The sequence below is a fragment of the Ursus arctos genome, unplaced genomic scaffold (genome assembly GCF_023065955.2).
Source record: "Ursus arctos isolate Adak ecotype North America unplaced genomic scaffold, UrsArc2.0 scaffold_23, whole genome shotgun sequence".
NCBI lineage: Eukaryota > Metazoa > Chordata > Mammalia > Carnivora > Ursidae > Ursus > Ursus arctos.
In genome coordinates this window covers 19971980-19994354 of record NW_026622908.1, presented here as the reverse complement: position 1 = coordinate 19994354, position 22375 = coordinate 19971980, and the positions used below count along the sequence as shown (strand labels likewise).

At 46.7% G+C, this 22375-nt stretch overlaps 1 protein-coding gene across 2 annotated transcripts in view; it reads left to right on the top strand.

The window, feature by feature from the left end:
- The window catches only part of LOC113265073 (uncharacterized), a 174331-nt gene that overhangs the window by 77813 nt on the left and 74143 nt on the right, over positions 1–22375 (top strand). For both annotated transcript variants that reach the window (XM_057317070.1, XM_048213951.2), the window contains exon 2: positions 3297–3542. In XM_057317070.1, coding sequence (XP_057173053.1) covers positions 3325–3542 — 218 coding nt within the window. In that variant the 5' untranslated portion in view covers positions 3297–3324. The remainder of the gene's footprint in view (positions 1–3296; positions 3543–22375) is intronic.

Below are 22375 nucleotides of genomic sequence, written 5' to 3'. Positions count from 1 at the left end.
CAGGGTGCCACCCCCAGGGCATTACACAGAAAGCAGATTGAAGCACTCCCCCTCCCCCGCCCCCGGTCCTGTGAAATAGGCCTTTTGCCTGGCCTGGAGCTTCGGTGTGAGGAGCAGGCTTCGGGTCTGGCAGACATCTAGCGGCCTATAGAGCTGCTTTCAAGGAATACGGGCTGTGGATACCATCTGGCTGCTCTCCCTCTGCCTTGCTTCAGCTAGCCAGTATCTCCCAAAAAAGAGCTTATTTTCTCTTCTTTCTCATACGAAAGTAGCATACTGTATATGCTTTCTTGCACTTTGCTTATTTTGACTGACTGCAAATACATCCTAGAAACCACTCCTTATCACAGCTTTAGTTTTTATTTACAGCTGTATAGTATACCACCATGTGCCTGTACCATAGTTTATTCTACCAGTCTTCTATGTTTGTTTTATCCCAATATTTTTTCAATAACAAGTAGTGATGTTCCTTGTTCATATGTATTTTTGTATTCTTGAAGATGGACCTTCAAGGTAAAAATTTTTAGATATGAGTCAAAAGGTAAACTTACTTGTGATTTTATTAGATATTGTGAGATTCTCCTCCCATAGATGTGGGGGACGTTCCCACCCGCTGTGTGTAAGAGTGTTTCTTTCCTTATGGTCCTGTCAAGAGAATGTGCTCTCAAGCTTTGTATTTTTACCAAATTTAATCATTGAGAAACAGTAACACAGCATACTCATAGTTTCTCTTATGACTGAAGTCCATCTTTTCATATGTTTAAAGGTCATTTAAAAACATTTGTGAATTATCTCTTTGTGACTTTCACATATTTTTCTGTTGGGTTCTTAAAAATCTTAACCCCCTCAGTTTTAGAGTTCTTTACGTATTAGGGATGGATGTTAGCCCTTTATCTCTGAACTCTGGTAATCATGGTCATTTTAAAATTTGTGTGAGTCTCTGAGTCTCTTTATTGCCTTTTTTTAAAAAATAATTTTGGGTTTTGGTCATTTGTTCCTCTTTCCTGGTAGGCCTGGTTGGTTTTGACTAAATGCCAGACTTTGTGTATGAAACATTGCAGAGGCTGTAGGTGGTGTTATTTTCCTCTAGAGATGATTTTGTTTCCCACTGGCTGACAGATGATGTTTGGGTAAATAAGCTTGATCAAGGCTGGTCAATTCAAGGTTTGTCCTCCCTGTAAGGGAGTAGTCCTTCTCGGGTTGAACTTGAAAGTCTAGGGTCTTTGCCCTCCTCCTCAGCAGCCCTGAAAGCTGATTTGTGTGTCCCCAGCACAGTGAGACTCCTATTTTCTCCTTAGGCTTTTAGCGTTGTAGTCCATTGCTTTCCTCGGGTTTGTCTGTCTCCTCAGAGCACCTGCTGTGTGGGAGACGGCAGATGCCCCGAGGGGAACCTGCACCCCCAGGCTCACTTCTCTGCAGCTCATGCTCCAGGATGTTGGCCTGTCACTTTTTGACCCCTCTTCCAACATGACAAGACCACCAGGAGCTGTAGGCTGCTGCCGTCTCGCGGGCCTTATTCCCCACAAATACCTGGATGAGAAGCCGCAGTGGCAAGAGCCGGGCTCCCTTGAGTGCGTCCCCACGGCTGTAGCCTGGAAAGTCCTGCTGCCTCGATTATTTGCTGCTAGCTTCAAGCAGCTCTTCTTTTACATTTGATCTAGCTTTGATAGCAGTTCTCAAACAGAGGGGTTATTCTGATACTGGTTGTTCTTTCATAGCTGGTGACACGAGTCGTCTCTCCACTTAGCACATTTCATTGAATTTGTATGGAAATGAGAGAACACAGTCAAATCGACAAAGCATTTTAAAATTGACAAGGAAATTGGCCTGCTCATACGCCGCTGGGGAGGGTGGACGTTGGTACCACCGTTCTGGAGGGCACTGATGTGCATCAAAATCTTTAACAATTCATTTGCCCTTGGACTCAGCAATTCTGCTTCTAGGTGTTTATCTTAAGAAAATAATCGCAGATGTGTGGGAAGATTTATTTACAAAGATTCTAATCCCAGTCAATAAAATTGGAGTCAGAACCCTAAGTATGCAACAATAGAGGATTTGATGAATCGTGGTGCTTCAATACAATGGAATAGTATGGAATTCAGCATTGCAGTGATGTGGACTATGTCCACATGATAATGGTCTATTGTTAAGCACAGAAATAATCACCAGCATGTGCAGTATGGTCCAATTCAAGAATGCACGTACAGATGCATAAATATAGGACTGGAATAATGCATATAGCTGGTTGGGTTGTTGGGTATCCCCCCTTTGTTCTGCATATTTAAATTTTTTTCCAGTTTTGGAAAGTTACTTTTGTTCCAAGAAAAAAATTGATACACTTAAAAAAGCCCTGATAGCTGGTAGGCCCACTTGAAGATATTTTCTGGCAAACGTTTTATTTTATGCTGGTTGCCCGAGTTCTCTCTTTATGCCTTTGGTGGTATTACAGATTTCATCAGAAATGTACCCACCTCGGGATTCCTGGGTGGTGCAGTTAAGTGTCCGACTCTTGGTTTTGGCTCAGGTCGAGATCTCAGGGTCCTGAGATTGAGCCCTGCCTCGGGCTCCACGCTCAGTGTGGAGTCTCCTTAAGACTTTCTCTCCCTCTGCCCCTACCCACCTTCTCAAATCAATCAATCAATCAATCAATCTGGAAGGAAAGAAGAAAGGAAAGGAAAAGGAGGGAGGGAGAGAGAGAGAAAAAAAGAAAAAGGATGGGGCGCCTGGGTGGCTCAGTCGTTAAGCGTCTGCCTTTGGCTCAGGGCGTGATCCTGGCATTCTGGGATCGAGCCCCACATCAGGCTCCTCCTCTGGAAGCCTGCTTCTCCCTCTCCCACTCCACCTGCTTGTGTTCCTTCTCTCGCTGGCTGTCTATCTCTGTCAAATAAATAAAAACTCTTTAAAAAAAAAAGAGAAAGAAAGAAAGAAAGAAAGAAAGAAAGAAAGAAAGAAAGAAAGAAAGAAAGAAAGAAAGAAAAAGAAAGAAAGGGACTTGCCTTGAAAATACTTTGTGGAACAGAAGACCTCCATACAAATAAAATTCCCACTAGTCAAATTCAAACAGAGGCTTCACTTGTTTCTGTCAGTGTTTGCAAAAGCCTTTTTAGTAAGGATTCCTTTAAAAAAGTAAATAGATTTGTGACAAGGACTTGGATTATAAGGGAAGATTTACTTCCTAGGAGAAACATTGAATTTCCTTTTGAAACTGATTGCCAAAATTGAATGAAATTGCTTCTGTAAACCTGAAATCAAGATTTCGGCCACCATCCTTATCCTTTGTTTCTTTCTTCTTGAAGGTCTGCTCCAAGACAGCAATCACCAGCTATGACCTGTTGGGTTTCGAGGTTGCTTCCTAGGAAGGTCCATTCCTTGGGCACGTCACGAAAGAGCCAGAGAGTTGTGGATTGTCATCGACACCATGAGGCCTATGGGTACTTCTTACCCATCCAGACGAGATGGCAGGACAATGACCAGTACGGCCACGTGAACAATGCCGTGTACTACAGCTACTTTGACACTATTATCAACCACTACCTGATCAGGTAGGCTTGGCTTCTGAGCCCCATGTCCTCCTGTCATTCCTCCGGCATGCCCTCTGCTGGGAGCTCATGCAGGGCATAACGGGAAGAGATTCCTTCCATTTTCTTCTGCTAGGGCACCCTTTTGTTGAGCCCACTGAAAGTCAGATGGTTCAAGAGGGGAACAGGAAGACCGACATGTGAGGGAGAAAGCGTCGCCCTGCTGCTCCTGCAGTCTCAGGTGTTCGTATATCTTGGTCCTTTGCACTAAATTGGCAGCAAATGTGCAGCCTTTGAATCTCAAATGAGCATCTACACAAAAAACCACATATATGTAAACTTGAGCAGACAATAACATCAGCCCTCGGGCCTTTTTGTGAGAAAAGCAGCTGCTTCCCCCAAACAGGGCACCTGAGGGGGAAGGAGTGAGTAAGGATATAAAGATGTGTTATAGCCTCTGAATGCAGTGACGACATGATTGCCTTTTGATGCGTGATTGCAAGGTGGTTAGTATATATTGAGTTAGTATAATTCTCTATGTGAAAGATTGTATTGTAAAAAGAAAAAAAGAAAGGTTGTGTTGTATAGACAGATCTGAGTAAAACCTGCCTCCACTTTGCATTAGCTGTGCAATTTTAATCAACTTATTTAACCATATTGAGTCTTCTATAAAAATAACTCACATCTATAGAGAGCTTTCTCTGTGTCTAGCACTGTGAAGCATTTTATACAGACTTTTTAAATTGAGGTATAACTGACAGGTAACATCGCACTGGTTTCGGGTGTGCAATGTAATGATTCGATTTTGTATATGCTGTGGTCACCACACTAAGTCTGTTACTGTCCATCACCATGCAAAGTTACAAGCCTTGTTTTTTTTCTTGTGATGAAAACTTTTAAGATTTACTCTTTCAGCAACTTTGAAATATGCACGACAATACTATTGACTAGTCACCGTGCTGTACATTACACCCCTGTGACTTATTTTTTTAATAACTGGAAGCTTGTACCTCTTGACCCCCTTCACTCATTTCTCTCAGCCTCCATTCCTCTCCCCTGTGGCACCACCACTCTGTTCTCTGTATCTAGGAGTTTCATTTTCTTTTTAGATTCCACATATAAGTGAGTTCATATGGTATTTGTCTTTCTCTGTCTGACTTAATTTCACTCATCATAATACCCTCAAGGTCCATCCATGTTGTCACAAATGGCAAGGTGTCATTATTTTTTATGGCTGAGTAATATTCCATTGTGTATATATACATATATATATACACGTATATACTATATATGTATACTTCATCTTCTTTACCTATTCATCCATCAGTGCATACTTATGTTTTTTCCATATCCTGGTTATTGTTCAGTGAACATAGGGATGCGTATATCTTTTCAAACTAGTGTTTTCATTTGCTTTGGATAAAAACCCAGAGGTGGAATTGCTGGATCATATGGTATGCCCATTTTTAATCTTTTGAGGAACTTCCATACTGTTTTCCATGGTGGCTATACCAATTTTAAATCCCTACGAACAGTGCACAAGGGTTCCCTTTTTTCCACCTCCTTGCCAAAAGTTGTTATTCTTCGTCTTTTTGAAATAGCCATTCTGATAGGTATGAGGTGGTCTCTCATTGTGGTTGTGATTTGCTTTTCCCTGATGATGAGAGATATTGGGCATCTTTTCATGGTCTGTTGGCCATTTTGGAAAAGGAGCTATTCAGATCCTCTGCCCATTTTTAAATGGAGTGTTTGATTTTTTGCTATTGATTTGTGTGAGTTTTAAGAATAATCTCATCATGGGGGCTCCACCATCCTGACCTCATCTAAACCTAATTACCTCCCAAAGGGTCCATCTCCTAATACCACCCTATTCTGGGTTATGATTTCAAATATGAATTTTGGGGAGAATATAGTCATGCCATCCATAACATGGTATGTCTGTGGCTTTTGAATATCTTTCATTTATGAATCTGGGAAGTCGATGTGTAGATAATGATGATCGAGTGAGTCCTTTATCGATTGAGGGTTGTGTTTGTGTGGTCCCAGTTTGTTAGAAACTGTTTCACACAAGACCTGTTTCTGCCAGTTTGGAGGGGGAAGGATAGGGGTTAGCAGCATGTAAGGAAGAATTCCTGACAGAACAGAGTGTCCTTTCTCATGTAGGGGTCTCCAGATATTACACATTTACTCCAAAATGTGAAAACCCTGGCCACTGTGGCCAGGGACTTCCTAGTCATGACATACTTTTTCTTGGAGATCTGAGGATTGTCTAAGAGGTGGCTCACTGACTGTCAGAAGCCAAGCCAGCACCACATAAAGGCGTGAGAACATGAGGAAGACCAGCTGAGGAGAACCAACCTTGTCTCACCAATGTGAGGTAATATGAGGAAGGGCAGCTGGTCCAGTGGAAGCAACACATCCCAGCCTGGCTGGCACACTCACCTTTCACCTGGCTCTCTACAGATGGGCAGTGCTGGATGGGCACCTAACACCCATGGGATAGTCAATGAGCAACATTCCCGTCTAGAACATTCCATCTTTGAGGGGGATTTTCTGTAGGAGAGAACCAGGGAGTTGTGGAAGGCATGGTGGGGGGGCACAGAGAGAGACAGCAGAAGAGGCTGCAGCCTACCCAAAGTTCCCATCACTTTGACACGCGGAAGGGGTTAAGTCATTCTTGAACAGTTTATCTCTCATCAATTGTAATTAAATATGTTTGTATTAAATTATGTTCTGTAATTAATGTAAAATCCTTTAGCCTGTGCTGTTATTAGAACCAGATGCTGAAGTACCAACAATATTTCAACATGACTGTGCTGCCTCGCCAGCTGTCTGACTGTAATTACTTTAATCTCAGCTTGTTATCTAATTATCACCTTTGTAAAGGGAAAAGTGCTCTCTAATGCTTACTGATTGTTTCAGAGGATGATGAGGAGCGGGGAACAGCTGTCAGAGATCGTGGGCCCTGCTTATCACAAGGAAGGAACTTATCCTGAAGCCTATTCAGGGCAAAACTACTGGGGGGGGCGGAATAAAAAAAGCCGTCCCGGGCGGGAACGGGGGCCTGGCCCGTGAGGGGAGACAGTTGGTGAGGTGGTGAAGGGTGCGGCCCCGGTGGGCAAACTGTCAGGTGACACCTGCCTCTTCCAGGGATGGCTGGAGGACGGGTTACTCACTCTGTGCGACTCTGTTGCTTCGTCTGTCACATGGAGGCTAGAATCTACCTCAGAGGATTGTTGGAAGGTGCAGGGAGATGACGCATATGCCTTCAGCACAGTGCTTGACAAGATGCACATACTCGGTAAATGTTAACTGTTCTTCTTCCTTTAAAAAAAAAAAACTTCACCACTGGTTTTCTCCATCTTAGGCTTTACAGCCAAATCTGAAACAATTGAAAATGGGTAGCTACATGCCAGCAACTTGGTATTATCAGGTTGTTTTCCAAATTATGTTAAAATTCTGTCCTTTGGGGACTGAAATTTACCTTTGCATTGCCTTTTCAGAAACGGTTCACCTCGTCAGTCAAGAGTACAAATAAGCATTGTCAGGGACATCTTGGCGCTCTTAAGGGGAATAAACTTTTGGAGTATCTTTCAGTACTTCGTGTGTATCTTTGCATGTCAGCAGTTGATGTAACCGTAGTTCATTCCAAAATAATCATTAGAGCATATTCCCTTAAGCTGTTTATCAAGCTTTTAATATCCTCCCGTGCTTTACCTCTCAGGAGCTGCACTCCCATCGGAGGGGAGTTGGACCACACTCCCGCCCTGGGGAGAGCATGTCCATCTCCCCCAGTAGACCGTGAGCGCCTCAAGGGCAGGCGGTACCTTGTCATTTATATATACCGAGTATATTGCCTTGCCGGGCGCCTATTTTGTCCTCAGTGAGTGTTCCCTGAAAGAGCTACCCAAAATAACTCATTGTTCGACCATGCTGGATCACCAGGGTTTTTTCCTTCCTACCGGTATGAAGAAGCACCCCTCCTGGGGCTGTGCAGTAGGTCTGTCTCTCATGGTTGTGCTTGTCCCTCGTGACTGCCTTGTCCTCCTATCAGGAAACTGCAAAGCAGGCCTGTGGGGGAGACCCGTCGGAGCCCCCAGCGGGGTCTGACCGTAATGGTGATGGGTCAGCCGTGTGTGCAGCAGGAGGCCCCAGCTGGCCTGCTCCGAGGCATGCCACCTGAGGAGGGCAAAGCAGTGGGTCTCTAATGTCAGGAATGTCCAGCTGCAAAGCAGGCTGCTTGATGAGCGGGGGCTCCCACCGTTCATCAGAAGAGCATGAGCGTTCCGAACTTCACGTAAACTCCCTTCAGTGGGAGGTACACACCAGGCTCCAGAGTCACTCTTCGTTAGAGTGTCTTTGCCTTTTGAAGGAAAAATCTCCAAATGAGAGAAATAACCCAGCAACGACTTCCTTAACGAAATATCTGCCTGTAGTCTCATCTCCCGTCACGTCCCTCGCGGTTCTTTCCTCTCGCGCAACAGCAAGCTGCCTACGATTGCTTGCAAGCAGCTTGCTGACGCTCAGCTGTGCCTTTGGCCCACCTGTTGCCATCCCCTGGCATGCCCTTGCTTCTGTTCTTCATGCTCTGACGCTTCCCAGCTTTTGGTGGCCATCCCACCACCCCCGGTCAAGTAGAATTTGTGCCCATTCTCGCTGTTCCGACAGGCTCCTGCATTTTCTATGTCACAGATCCACAAACTTTTCAGTAAACAGCCAGTTACTAAGTATGTTAGGCTTGGTTGGCCGTGGGTCTCGGTTGCACCTACTTGGCTCTGCTGTTGTAGTGGGAAAGCAGCCCTGGGCAGCATGTGCACGAACACGTGGCTGTGTCCAAGAAAATATGGGAGCTCCCTACTGACTCTACTTTCTCTGTGCTCTTGTGTTTTCGTAGCTTGAGTCATTGTTCTGGCTACTTGGGCATAGATTGTTAATCTACCAGTACTGAGTTGTTCCTCTTGTAATGACCTGTCACCCTAATCTGAACCCCTCAAGGTAGGAACTTTAGTGTCTCAGCCTCGATTTCCTCCAAAAGCAGAGCTGAGACAAGATCTTGCCTACAAGCAGTTTGCTTTAGAAATGGATCCCAAGGAGCAAGAGTGGGGACCTAAGAGTATGAACTAGAAGAAGGAAAGCCAGCCCAACGTGAGTGAGCCAATCATCAGTGTGGGCATAGTGACTGAATTCCACTGGAGATCCCTGAGGAGCCATGCAGACCGGGCCTCAGAATTGTCTGCCCACAGGACAGAAATGGGGAGCCCTTATCTCCCAGTTCCATCCCTTGTTGATAAGGGCTTGCCCCCACGGTGTTAGCTCCCTGGTTTTTCCAAGTCTCTGCAGGGGTCAGAATCATAGAGCAGATTCCTGCCACCTCCCATGAGGTTGGGGCAGAGGCCCCCAGGGCAGAAGAGACTCTTCATGCTACCGAGGCCGAGGGCCGTCAGGTCACTCCTTGGCATGGCCAGTTGCTGCGGCTAGGCTGGAGTAGAAAGGAAGCTTCAGGGGATATGAGGCAGCCCAGCAGAGGCGTCTGTCATGTGTAACGTACATTTTCCGTCGCCTAGCACGGGAGCTGTGTGTGCCGAGGAGCACTGGCTAAGAGGACGCCTTCGGTGTCAGACTGCCCATGTTTCAGTCCTGGTTCCGCTCCTTACTGAATGTGTAACCTAGGCAAACTCTTTAGTGTCTCTGTTCCTCATTCCCTCGTCTCCAAAGTGGCAATCATAGAACTTAGAGCAGAGGCTGTTGTGAGGTTCAAAGTGCCTAGAAAAGGGCCCAGGTCATGTGTTCAGCGGATGCTAGTTATTAACAGGCACTTAGTAAATATTAAAGAATTTTTAACAGTGGCCTTTTGTAAGTCAATGGGCTATCTTTGCTTATTTATTTTTTTGGTTTTATTATATGTCTTTATTTTATCATTTATTGTATCTGTTAAAAAATGGAAAAGCAAAAGACAAATCAGTAGGGCCACGTGTCTCCAAGAAAATGGGAGGAAATACATTTCTTTGAGGATGTGAAGAATTTTCCTATGTGTTTTCTTTTTTAAAAAGATTTTTATTATTAAAGTATAGCTGGCCTACAATGTTACATTATTTCAGGTTATCTTTGCTTATTTTTGAAAATAAAGTATATTCTTTCCAAATTGAACTTGAAATTCCTTACCAAATAAGATGCATATAAATCATTCCTTTTTACTAGAAATAAAAAATAAGAAGTTGGAGATAAGGAAGAAGAAGACCTAAAACATCATCCTAATGCTGGTGTTTTATGAGATTATTGAGCGTGACATTAAACCCTGAGCTTCCTGGCACCCAAGAAAACAGGAGAATGAGATGGCCACGCAATTGTCATTACCTGAGAGAAGAAAACATGGTATTTCTTCCAGAGAAACGGACAATTTTTTTCTCTCAAATTAAATTCTAAGAGGAATTCAAAGGAGTTTCCCAAGCAGGCTTGAACCATAAAATCATATGGATGTAAATAGCCTGGAAAGAAGGGTTTTGTCTGTTTGGGGCTTGAGCTGTGCTTGGCGCCTTGGGTGCTCGATGAGTAAAAGCATAATATGGAAAGTGTTTTCAGTAGCAGAGTCTGTAAGAGGCAGCATCGTGCCGCCGATGACTGGCATAAAAGAGGGACTCTACCGGTACGGCTTGGAGCCAGGGTGGAGGACGGAGGTGAGTGGGTGTGCCACTGGGGGTGTGTTTGGGGGCTTGAGGAGCAGCCCGTAGGTCTCTTCGGCTGCCCTCCTTGCTGACCCCTCAACCAGCCTCTACTGCTTCCTCTATCCCGTGGTCTCGTCCCTTATTCCCCAACTCGGGCTCGATGAGCAGATTCCGCGGTGCCGCTTCCTCCTGGGGGCAGGTGAGGACAGCTGTCCTGCAGTTGCCCTGCTGGGGAGGCCTTGAGCATCCTGGGGGGCTTCGTTGTCCTTTCTCCTGCGGAGCGGCGTCTCCCAGACCCAGACAAAGCCATAGTCCCTCTTGAGTACATTTGCATCTCAGGGCTTCTATTAACAGATGGAGCCTCTGTCAGTCTGAAGGCCTCGGTTAAAATACTATGATCTGTCTCCTTGAGCCCAAGGAAATCTCATTATAAATAAAGTAATCTCATTTGCGGGTGTGTTCTATAACCCACGGGCTCGGAATGTACGGATACAGTATGCCTGGGAAGTAGGGCTGTCAGATTAATACATTGTGTGAAAATTGGGGCCGGAGGTCACCAGTCTCCTGATACACAAATCTCCCTCTGAGAATCTCATTTCATTCAGACTATCAGTTAGATTAGAAATACCCTAATTATCCCACTGAAATTAAATTACTTTATGTTAGGGTGATATAATGAACAACCATAAAGAGGATATATACAACCAATCATCTTATTAGTCACAGCAAGACCAGCCCATACACTAAACGGACCTTGCTGGTTATCGTCAGCTAGTCTGTCACACAAGAAAGGGACGAGGGAAAGAGGAAAATGAGACAGGTTAGCCCTGCTTCTGCTTTGGGCGGGTCGTCTGTTTTTCCTGGACAGGTGTGGGTTCCTCCCGTGTTCCTCTGCTGCGTTGCTAAGAGTTTCTCCCCGAAGGTACCACCCCCGGTCATTAATGAAAGAGCTATGAAGAGTCCACTGCATTCTTGACCTTACTCACTGCCGTGGGGGTGTGAGGCCTAATGACTTAACGGGTAGGACCAGCATTCATTGCGCTTCACTTCTTACCCCACACACCTTCACGGTACCTGTCAAGGGATATGACTCTGTTGCTACGGTACACTTGTCCTCCACAGAAAGACAAACCTCTGTCACTTGTGTTTGTTGATGATGCTTGCTGCTGTAATTACCCCCAATCTCAGTGACATAACACAGTGACTGTTTATTTCTTGTTAAAATCGCTAACGCAGGTCAGTGTGTGTGTGTGTGTGTGTGTGTGTGTGTGTGTGTGCGTGCGCGCGCATGCACATGAGTGTGTCCATGCCGTCATTCAAGAACCCACCTCGTGGCTCTGGCCGCCTCTAGCTCAGAATTCACAGTAGCGGGACTCTCACGTTTTGGTGCCGGCTAGTTCCTTGTGGATGGAGGGCTGTCATGTGTTGTAGGATGTTCAGCTGCGTCCCTGGCTCTCCCACTAGATGCTAGTAGGACATTCTCCCAGGGTGACAACCAAAAATGTCTCCAGACATTGCCCCATGTTCTTGGAGGGGGGGGGACAAAATTGCCCCCAGTTGAGAGCCACTGCTCTACATCTGTGGAACCTTCCATGTTCATCAAGGAGGTGGGCAAGTACAGCAGGGAGGGCTCTGCAAGAGGGTTTTATAAGCCATGCCTGGAAGTCGCGCACATCACTTCCGCCTGTACTCTGCCAGGCAGAAATCACGTGACCTCACCTAACCGAAAGGGAAATGTAGTCTAGACGTGTCTCCAGGAGAAGAAGGAGATGGAGCTTGTTCTACATGAGGCATCCTGCCACACTGACCTTCTTCAAGGACAAACCAAGGATACACCAGAACCTGAGATTTGGTACCTCCCTTTACTAGCACCTGAGGCTCTCAAGACTGCTGGTTGCCACCTGGGAACCCACCTAGGCCTGCTTTTTTGTGTGTCCACCTTCCTTGGCCTCCCTATCAAAGCTCATCTGTCTTGCCTTCCACCGTTTGTGCAGAGCCCTGATTTCTAACTAATAAAATAATCTAATCCGTGCTGATGCGGTCAAAGGAAGCTGATGGGCTCATGTGCAACTCTTCCGAGGAGCATAATTATGAATTTTTAACAGAAACAGAGGGAGAGCTTGTGAGCTACTCTAGCAGATCGGCAGAGGGGAAGGGGCAGCGCCCTGGGTGGGCTCTACTTGTGCAACACGGTGTTATAGCAGGATTTTATAAATAGAAAAAATATTGACAGCTTAAAAATTAATACCATTATCTTAGGTAGATCTTTTTATTAAATGATAAGCAAATAAGAAATAATTAAAGAAAATGAACATGCTTTGTTTTGTCCTTCCAAAATTCCTATGTTGCAGTCCTAACTCTCAGTGGGTTGGTATCAAGAGGTAGGGCCTTTAGGAGGTAACTGGGTTTGGATGAGGTCATGAGAGTGGAGCCCTCATGAGCACAGATGACAGAGCAGGAGAGTGGCCACTGTAAACCAGGAAGAAAGCCCTTATCAGAACAAAATCTGCCAGCACCTTGACCGTGGACCTCAAGCCTCCAGAGCCGTGAGAAGTGAATATCCGGTAAGTCACTCAGTCTATGGTATTCTGTATTGTAGCAGCCCAGACTAAGACCGAGCACATTGTGCTTTAACTCTTAAATACATCAGTCTCTACATAAGGTGAGCCTGTGCTCAGACGCTTTGGTCCTTTGGGTGACCAGCTCTCTCCCTCATCTCAAGTGCATGAGCACATAGATAGTGACTGGAAGTTAAATTGTTTTTATTATTATCATTTTTAAGAGCACACACTTGACCTTCTCTTTTAGCCATAGGCTATGCAGACAGAGATAGTTGGAAAGAGACCACCAGGTGGGTGCTGCTCTCCCATTATTGGAGTTAGTACCTTACTGTTTGATTATGAGATTACTTATTACTGTCAGTGCTGCTGTCTGTGTCGCTGGGTGGTTTTCCAGAGAGGTCTAGGGATGTGCTGCCTGGTTTACCAACTTACCCCCAGGTGACAGCATACCTTAAAAATTGTGCTACTAGGTAATGCTACAGTGGAAAGAGTTTTGGGGAAGGAGGCTGGTGCCCTGAATTCCTGAGTTGGCTGTGCCGTTTCCCTTGGAGTTGTGGGTGAGTCAGGTCTCCGCGATGGCGGATGAGGCTCTGAACAACCTCTCGATGGGTGTTTGGCGGACAGCTCACAGTCCCCCGCCCCGCCTCCTAGTATGTCCTCCAGGCTGCAGCCAAACAGACGTTTTCTAATGGCGCAATACTGTCCTTAAACCCTCACTCCCTCTTACAACTTCTCCTTGGCATCAATTTGCATTTCAAATAAAGACAAAACTCCTTTGCTTGTCCTGCAAAGCCCCGCAGGGTCTGGTCCCTTTCCAGGCTCCTCTGGTGTTGTGCTCCTCCTTGCTCACCAAGCTGAATGTGTACTGCCTTTTCCCCAGTCCTCAGCACACCCCTACCCGGGTGCGGCTGTGCCCCTGCCAGGCCCTCTGCCTCAAGGGTTTTCCCTGTCTCTCTTCTGTTGGTTAACGTTTCCTTTTAGTTTTCAGCTGAAAGGTCACTTCCTCAGGGACGCCTCCCCGATGTGCTGACTAGGTCTACTCCCCTCTCCTGGGCTCTCGCAGCACCACCCACTGCCTGCCGTGTAGCACTGTCAGAGTGGTGTTTTCATTTGTTGGAATAATTATTTGAAAGCATCCTGTCCCCATCGTTTGATTGCAAGCACCATAAGAGCTGTGTGACTAATAGCGGTGTTCATTGTGGAATCCCAAGGCCTGGCACATAGTAGGTCTGAATACATTTTTCTTGCACGGGTGCATTAAGGGTTTGGTCTGTCTGGAAATATTAGTCAATCAGGCTTGCCACTGAAACGCAACCTGTTTGATTCACTGCAAAGCGGCTGACAATTTGGAAATCTGATTTTTATGTTTTTGAGGGGTGCCCCGAAGAAAGCACAGGTGGTCAGTGAAAAAAACGGTGTGGCATTCATTAAATCTTTGTCACCTTGACTTCATGGCTTCTACTGGAAATCTTAAAGAGCCTGGAAACCCCATAGTTCTCCAAAGCCTTTTATTTAAAATGCGTGTCCCCTGGCTAGGTTCATGCAGCTAGCAACCCCAGGAGCCTGACTCCGCTCGGAAAGCGTGGTTTGCAGGTAGATAGCCTGGTTTGGGGTAGGAGAAGACTGCTAATCATCTAGCAGTGTGGCTCCAGCTGTCTGAGTTCCTGATTCCCGACCCAGGCTAAGGGATGGGGTGCGCAGCCCGCTACGGTGTAGATGTGCAAGTGGGAGCAGGCTGGGCAGCCCCTCGAGAGCCTCAGCCTCTTATGATTCATGCCATGCAGCCACCTCTCAGCTCTGAACAGAGTGAGGTATGAAGTCATTTCCAAAGCAGCGTCTATGAAATTCCATTACACGGTGCTTTTCAATTTAAGGGGAAAGACCTTTGCAGAAACTAATTTGCAGTTGCTTTAATCATGGAGCTCAGAGACAGCACACTTTCCCCATCGCTGCCGCTAGAAAGGCTCACACTGGTTTTGCAGATTGGGCTTCCCTCCCTCCACCCTCACCCCCACCTCGGCTCCTGGATTCCTTCTGTGGTTGTTGTACATCCCCTAAGTTTTGCAATGTTTGAGACACAAAGGGAGTAATTATATTCAGTCCTCCTGGTGAATGTAAATGTTTTGGAATCAGAACCCAGTTGAAAACACTCCCAGTTAAATCAAAGCGAATGGAATTGCTCTAGGAAGAGGATCATCTTGGGCTTGTTTCTTCTCCCCTGACGGCCTTTCCTGCCTCCCAGGGACTGTCTCTTGGATTGCCCTTGTTCTCTTATTCACTGACACTACTGTGGTTCTGGAGAAGGATGGCCAGGGACTGGAGAAAGTGAAAAGCACTTGATTAGGAGTCAGGAAACCCGCGTCCTATCTCAGCTCCCCTGTTTACCAGATTTAGTCCCTTGGGAGATTCATTCATCCTTTCAGGGTATGTCATTTATCAAATGACGGTAATAACACTTACCTTGAAGATCACATGGGTTTGGTGGGAACATTGGGTGAGGTAAAGCCTGGGGAAGCACGTGAGTTCTCCCTACAGGTAAGGGGTTGTTAGGGAGTCGGTGATACTGGTTTACTAAGGTTCTTTATTCAAGAGCAGTTGCCTCAGTCGAAAGACTTCGTTGCAGACCCCACACTCCCCTCGGTACATTTCATTGAAATTCTGCTGGGTTTGAAGCTTTATGGCTCCTGGAATCTCCTATGAAAATGAAAGATTCGGGGGGAAAATTGCAGTAACCCATCTTCGGTTATCAAACATTTAGCAGGGATTTGTTTATCAGACAACCAGTGACTTCTTGGGGAGAAGAATAAAGAGACCGATGTGTGGAAATAGATGGGTTTTACAGGCTGGAAGTTTTGTGGGCATGTTCAGGGGAAGAGTGGGGGGAGTTGTGAATATCTTTGTAGTGTGGTGCTCTGACAGACTTGTCAACACAGACAAGGTACAGTGAGATAAGGTACTGGGTGATAACACATCAGGTACTGGATTAAGTATTTCACTTGCTTAGTGAATATTAGTCATTCCTTTTGGCTGATAAGCTAAACACACTTCCTATGACTACGGGAATCACCTCCCCCACAACACATACCTTTCAGAAGCTGAAAATGGCAGATACTTGTTTTCCCAGCCTCCTTTGTGGCATCCTAGCTACTGGCGAGTGACCCAGGCTTTGCCAATGCATCTGCCCCAGGCTGAGACCTGGAAGCTGCTGATGTGTTGGGGTGGGGACAGCTGAGGGTGGTGGAGCCATGACCGTGTTTCTGGTGTCAACACCCACAGTGTGTCTGGGGATGGTGGCTGCGGCAGACGGTTCTTCAAGGGACTTGCTCTGTGATGTGATTTTGGGTGTTATTCCTGGCCTTTCTAGAGATCTGTGGGCTCTCCAGAATCCTTTTGATAAATCCCTTTTCATTCTAAATTAGCCAGACTTCATTTCTGCGGGTTGCAGTGCAAAACCCTGATGATAATATATATCTATGTCTGTATCTGTATCTATATACTACACTTAAATCTTCACAATAACCCTATGAGATTATGTATCTGTTGCTTGCATTGTATGGTCATGAAACTGAAGTGCAGGGGTCGAGGGGTCAGGCAAAGTAGAACCACTGAACTGCGGCATCCGGGCAGGTGAGCATGAGGGTGCGGAGGAAGACCTCACAGCATTACCTGCTGAGAGGACCCAGGTGGGACCTGACCGACCTGGTGAGGAGGAAGGAGCACTGAGGCGACTAAGGCCCTGAGCCGGCCCTGCTACTCTGCAGCAGCCCCCCCTTACCAACAAGACCCTGGTGGGTGCCTGAAACTGCAGATAGTGCTGAACCTAATATATACTGTGTTGTTTCCTGTACATACACACCGATGCTAAAGTGTAATTTCTAAGCTGGGCACAGAGATGAACAACAATAACTAATAAGAAAAAGAATGGTTATAACAATATACTATCATAAAAGTGATGTGAATGGGGTCTCTCTCTCTCTATCGTATCGTTCTGTACCCTTATCTTCTTGTACTCCCTCTTCTTGTTGTGAGGATGTGAGATGATAAAACGCCTACGTGATGAGAGGAAGTGAGGTGAGTGACGTAGGCACGATGATGTAGCGTGAGGCTCCTCCTGACCTTCTGACCCCACCCCTGCTTCGGGACCGCGGTTGACGGCAGGTAAGGGAAACTGTGGAAAGCAACACTGCAGATAAGGGGACTACTGCATTCAAGGTTCTCTGTTAACTACAGAGGGGGCCGTGGAAATGTGTTGGAACCACAAGAGTAGTAACTACGGTGATGATGATGCTGGTAGTGCCTGGTTGGGGTGGAGGGAGCGGGAATAAAGGCCCTGATGATTCCATGACACTTTCTGCAGGTGCAGTGAAGCAGCCAGTATTTCTGGGCTTCTTTCCCCATTTTGCAAGAGAACTCAGTTTAGCCCTCTCACCGCAGGGGAGATTCCTGCCTCTCCTGTGTTCAGCCCCAGCAGCAAGAGATAAGAGGCACCCACTCCGTGGCTGGTTTGCAGAGGTGCCCCGGGGGGGAGACGCACTCTGCTTTCAGGTGCAGGCTGGGTTTGTGTTGCTCTGGAAGACTTACCAGAACGGGCGCCTTAGCTTGGCTCGCAGAAACCATCCTCTTGTCTTTGCAGACTTTAGCTTTGGTGGTAGTGAATGCTGCAGGGCCGCCTCCCTCTCTGCCCGGCCCTGAAATCCCCCAGAGCTCTGGAACTAAACTTGCTTATGACTGTGTGATAAAACAGCAGAGGAGAGCTGGAAGGAAGCACGCAGGTGACTTGCTAGTCCAAAACAGCAGCCGTGAGCAGCTCTACTTACCACTTTGGTAGCATGGGAATGATTCACTTCACCTGCTCACGGCTTCGGAAGCATTTATACATGGACTTCTTCAGTAAGGCCCATTTAGGGAAGACCTTCTTCTCAGGTTGTGTGTTACGTTAAAATAACGGACAGAGAAAACATACTTGCTTTTCCCTTACTTGGCATTAGAAACAGATTTCCAGGGGCGCCTGCGTGGCTCAGTTGTTAAGTGTCTGCCTTCGGCTCAGGTCATGATCCCGGGGTCCTGGGATCAAGCCCCTCGTCGGGCTCCCTGCTCAGTGAGAAGCTTGCTTCTCCCTCTCTTACTCCTCCTGCTTGTGTTCCCTCTCTTGCTGTCTCTCTCTCTCTGTGTCAAATGGATAAATAAAATCTTAAAAAAAAAAAAAAGAAATAGATTTTCATTCCACATTAGAAATGGATTTTTGTTCCATCATTAGCCCCTAGGGCTGATTTTTAAAGCAAGGTCCCCTCGATGGCTTCATGTGAAAGCCTTCCACTCAGCAGTGAGGCTGATGGGAGGGCTCACAGCCTGCTGGCCGCTCAGGGGGTGTGGAGCCTTGATCACGCTTCCTCCCCCTCTGTCTCTGACTGTGTTCTTGAATCGCCAAGAGTTGTAAAGTCAAGGGTAAGAGGTACACGAATAGAATCTTTTGAGGAGCCCCTTTGGGAAGAATAGTTCGTCTGGCAAAGGAAAATGGGAAGAGAACAAAAAATAAAACACTGAGGTTATTTTTTGCTTCTGTGGCTCTTTTTCCTGTCCTGCCGTTACCGGCAAGGGAAGCATCATGGATGAGAAGTGGTGGAAGGTTTTGCTTCATTTCTGATATGCCTTGTAAGTTTTGTAATTATGAAGAAGGAGTCTGATAAGGGCGAGAAGCCCTGGGAAATGGAAAGATCCTTGTTCTTGCCATGTTGGGTAATGGAAGTCGTCAGTGCAAGTGCTGGAGCGGACCATGTAGGTTGGAATCATGGCGGACAGGGTGAAGTACTTAGCCTCCCCGTGTGTCAGGTTCCTCAGCTGAAAATGGGGGTAATAATGACACTAACCTTAGGGGATTCTTGGGTAAAGCATTAACAGAACACTCAGTACATCCACAGACCGGGCTGGCTACGTATCAGCTGCTGTTGCTGTCTTATTCGCACTCTCACTCTGCTCTGCACAGGGTACCAGCCACCTGCCGGTGCAGTTTGAATGGCCCCACACATCCCCTCTCCCGTCACGCGTTACTCCTCTCCTCTTCTCACTGGCTTTCGAGGTTCCCTAATTCCCGTGCTTTTATGAGAGGGGTGCCTTTCCAGTGACTGATAGCCGGCTCCTCAAGGGCATGGCTCAGTCTCTAATGGGAGTGGGATACCACAGAAGTACCTGGGTTTGGGGAAGGGGAACCACAGATCAGAGAATGAGTGGCTGAGGACACCACCTGATCTAGGCCAGTTGGCTCTGTGGATCAGAACTCGGAATGCTCTCCTTTCTCCAGGAGACACAAGGTGGGGACAGGAATTCATTACTCAGGCATTACTAGGGATTCTGCAAGTTTCTCTTTCCCGTTGCTTCTTTTTGCATGCGAGCGGTGTGTTCCATTTGTCAAAGATCTTTTATTGTATGAGGTCACTTGAGCTTCACAAAGACTGCCTGAGGTGAGAAGGCAGGTACTGTCATTCCATTTGAGGTAATTGAGGCCCAGAGAGGTTAAGTAGCATTCAGGGTCACATAGGTAATTAACTGCAGAACCTAAACCAGAGTTCAAGTCTCTTTCCACTCTGCCACTTGGGTTTCCAAAAGTGGGAGCCATGCCACCGCACTGTAATGAGGTAACCTCTGATGTGGTCGCATGCTTTGACCATGTTTATTCTAGAAAACTCAGTCTTGGAATAGGCAAAATGCCCTTGCTAAAGAGTTTGCTGCTTCTTTACATGCTAACTTTTGCTTTGTAGGGAAAGAAATGATCCACTATTTTCAAACTCAGTATGCTTCCAGCTCTTTGAGTCTAGAACATACCATCACGTGGAGGTTCAGAATACTGATTCTGGTGTCAGGCAGGCTGGGTTCCAATCCTAGATCTCTCAATTCTCTGTATCACTTTGGGCTATTTATTTAGTGTCTCAGATTTACATTTCTTTATCTCTAGAATGGAGAGAAGAATAGTCCTACTTCATAGGTTTGCTTAAAATTAAATACGATAGGGATTGTAAGAGAGGTGGGAACAAAATCAGGAGGGGATGGTGTCATGGAGGAAAGTTTCAAGGAAGGAATAACAAGGGTGAACACTGCTATGAGGCCAATGGGATGAAGAATGGATTTCTTGACATGAGGTCACTGGAAATGTTAACAAGGACTCTTAGAGCAGTGTTGGGGTGTAACTTATGGGAGGGAGGCTGGGGGTTTAAGAGTAAATGCCAGCTGAAGAATTAGGAACAGAAAGCGTAGACAACTCTTTTTTAAAAGATTTTATTTATTTATTTGAGAGAGAGAGGGAGCGTGTGCACGTGCACGAGTGGAGGAGGGGCAGAGGGAGAGGGAGAAGCAGGCTCCCCGCTGAGCAGGAAGCCCGATGATGCAGCACTCAACCTCCAAGACCCTGGGATCATGACCTGAGCAGAAGGCAGACGCTTAACCAACGGAGCCACACAAGCGCCCTAGACAGCTCTTTTAAACGATGTTTTCTGGGACGTGATTAAGAGATGGTTTGAGAGTAAGGAGTGGCGGTGTGATCTATCTATCTATCTATCTATCTATCTATCTATCTATCTATCTTATCATTAAGATGAGAAAGATAGGAGCATGTTTAAATACTGCTGTGGACACAGTTCAGAGGGAGAGGTTGAATTATGAAAGAGAAGGGACGACTGAGAATGAGCATTCCCTGAGGGGCAAGTGGAGACATGGGACCCAAGCCCTGATGGAAATCCTGTCCAGGACAGGAGGGGGGACATCCCCATGGAGTCCCAGCAGGCAGGGGAGGGGCAGGCTGGGTGCAGACGTCGCGTAAAAAGGTTATGTAGTGGAAGCCGAGAGACAGTTCCTATATGCTGGCCTCCTTGTCTGTCTGAAATAGATCAAGTCGTCCGCTGACTCTGTGGGATCACGTGGGTAGGGCAGGTCCGAGATCTGAGGAGAGTGGAGAAATTTTAAGCATCAGGTCAGAGACCAAGAGTAGGAGTACTATATTGGCCAGGTTGCTCTGACAGGAGTCTCCTAAGTGCCGTGCCTCAGCCAAGTAAAAGCTTTATTTCCCTCTCACCCAGCAGTCAGGCGGAGGGTCTGGGGCTGATGGGGGGAGCTCAGCAGTGTAGAGGCCGCACCGGAGCCGGGTCACGCAGGCCTTTGTTGGCCCAGGGAAGGGTACTGGGTTTCATTCTAAGTAGGATCGAAGGTATCGGGGGGCTGTGTCAGGAGGTGGTGAGTGGACATCATGAGGGCAGTTGGGGAGGGCACCAGAGAACCCATGTCTTACTAATATCTGGAACACTGAGAAAGTCTGGGGAAATGCAGTAGGGCAGGAGGCCCCTCCACCTTTGCCCCTTGAGGACAGGGGCGCTGTGGGCACTTGCCTGCATATTCGCAGCGTGTGGACCTGTTAGTGGAGAAAGAGAGGAGAGAGTTTGACTTTATTCTGTGTCCTTCCTGTTTCTCGTGCTGTTAATGGCCAGGGTGCTTTACATGTTATGTTAGGTCATCTACACACACACACACACACACTGAGCACAGGCTTTGGAAACAGGTGGACTCGGGTTTAACCCTCAGTGACTGCACATACACACTAGGTGTCCTTGGGAAGTGGATTAACCTATCGGAACGTGCACTTCCTCCTCTAGAAAATGGTGATATGAATAGAATATCCTTCACAGAGGTGCTGTGAAGATCGGGTTTAAGAGGGCAGGTGAAGCATGGTTCCCGGCATGTGGTAAGTGCTCAATAAATCGCCGCTACCATTCTTATCAAGTGTAATCAGTAGTAGCTATCATCATCACCATTTTACTTTTTTCCAAGAAATGTCTTTTATCTATTAAAGCAAAATGCCCAAACAACTCAAAAGGTACATTTGCATTCCAAAAAAAATGTCTCTGTTTGGAGCCAGCTTGTGTCTTCCTCTCCAGGCCTGACCAGGCGGCCTGGAGCCTGGAGAGAAAGTGACGGGTGACGCTTTTCGATGGGAAACCACCTGCCCACCCTTTTGTGTTCTCCCCCAGAGAAATCTGTTGTCCTGGGAAGTCTTTTCTTTGGATGGCGATTTGGCTGCTAAAATGAAGCCAGGCTTCTTTGTGTCTGAGTGCACACTGGTTCCAGGGCTCGGCACGGGGACGGAACAGCTTGTCATTGGCAGGTGATGATGGAGCTCCCCGCTGGTGGCCCCTTCTCCTTCTCACAGAGCCACGTTTAGTGGTGCCGTCTGTTCGTGAACACCTCCACGTGTGTGTACATGTGTGTGGTGTCTTGACAGACTCCCTCAAGCATCTGATCTTACTCTTGTCTCTTGTTTTGAGAGGCCATGTGGCTATATGTCACAGATATAGACAGAATCATCCCTTGTCTTCCAAGAGTCAGGACACTCGGTTTCTTCCTGAAAAGGTGCAAGTAGCTACAGGTGAGGAGTTCCAGAGTCCCAGTGATTCACCCCTGCAGGGTATCCCTGACCTGGGTGGCTGTCTGATGTGGAGAGTAAGTATTCAACTCTCTGAGTCAGACATTCTCACATTCAAATCTCAGCTCCAGCCCCTGGTAGGTGTCTAACTTGGGACAGCTCACCTCTCTGAGCCTCAGTTTTCTTCTATGTAAAATAAATGCCTGGCACATAGTAAGTGCTCAATAAACA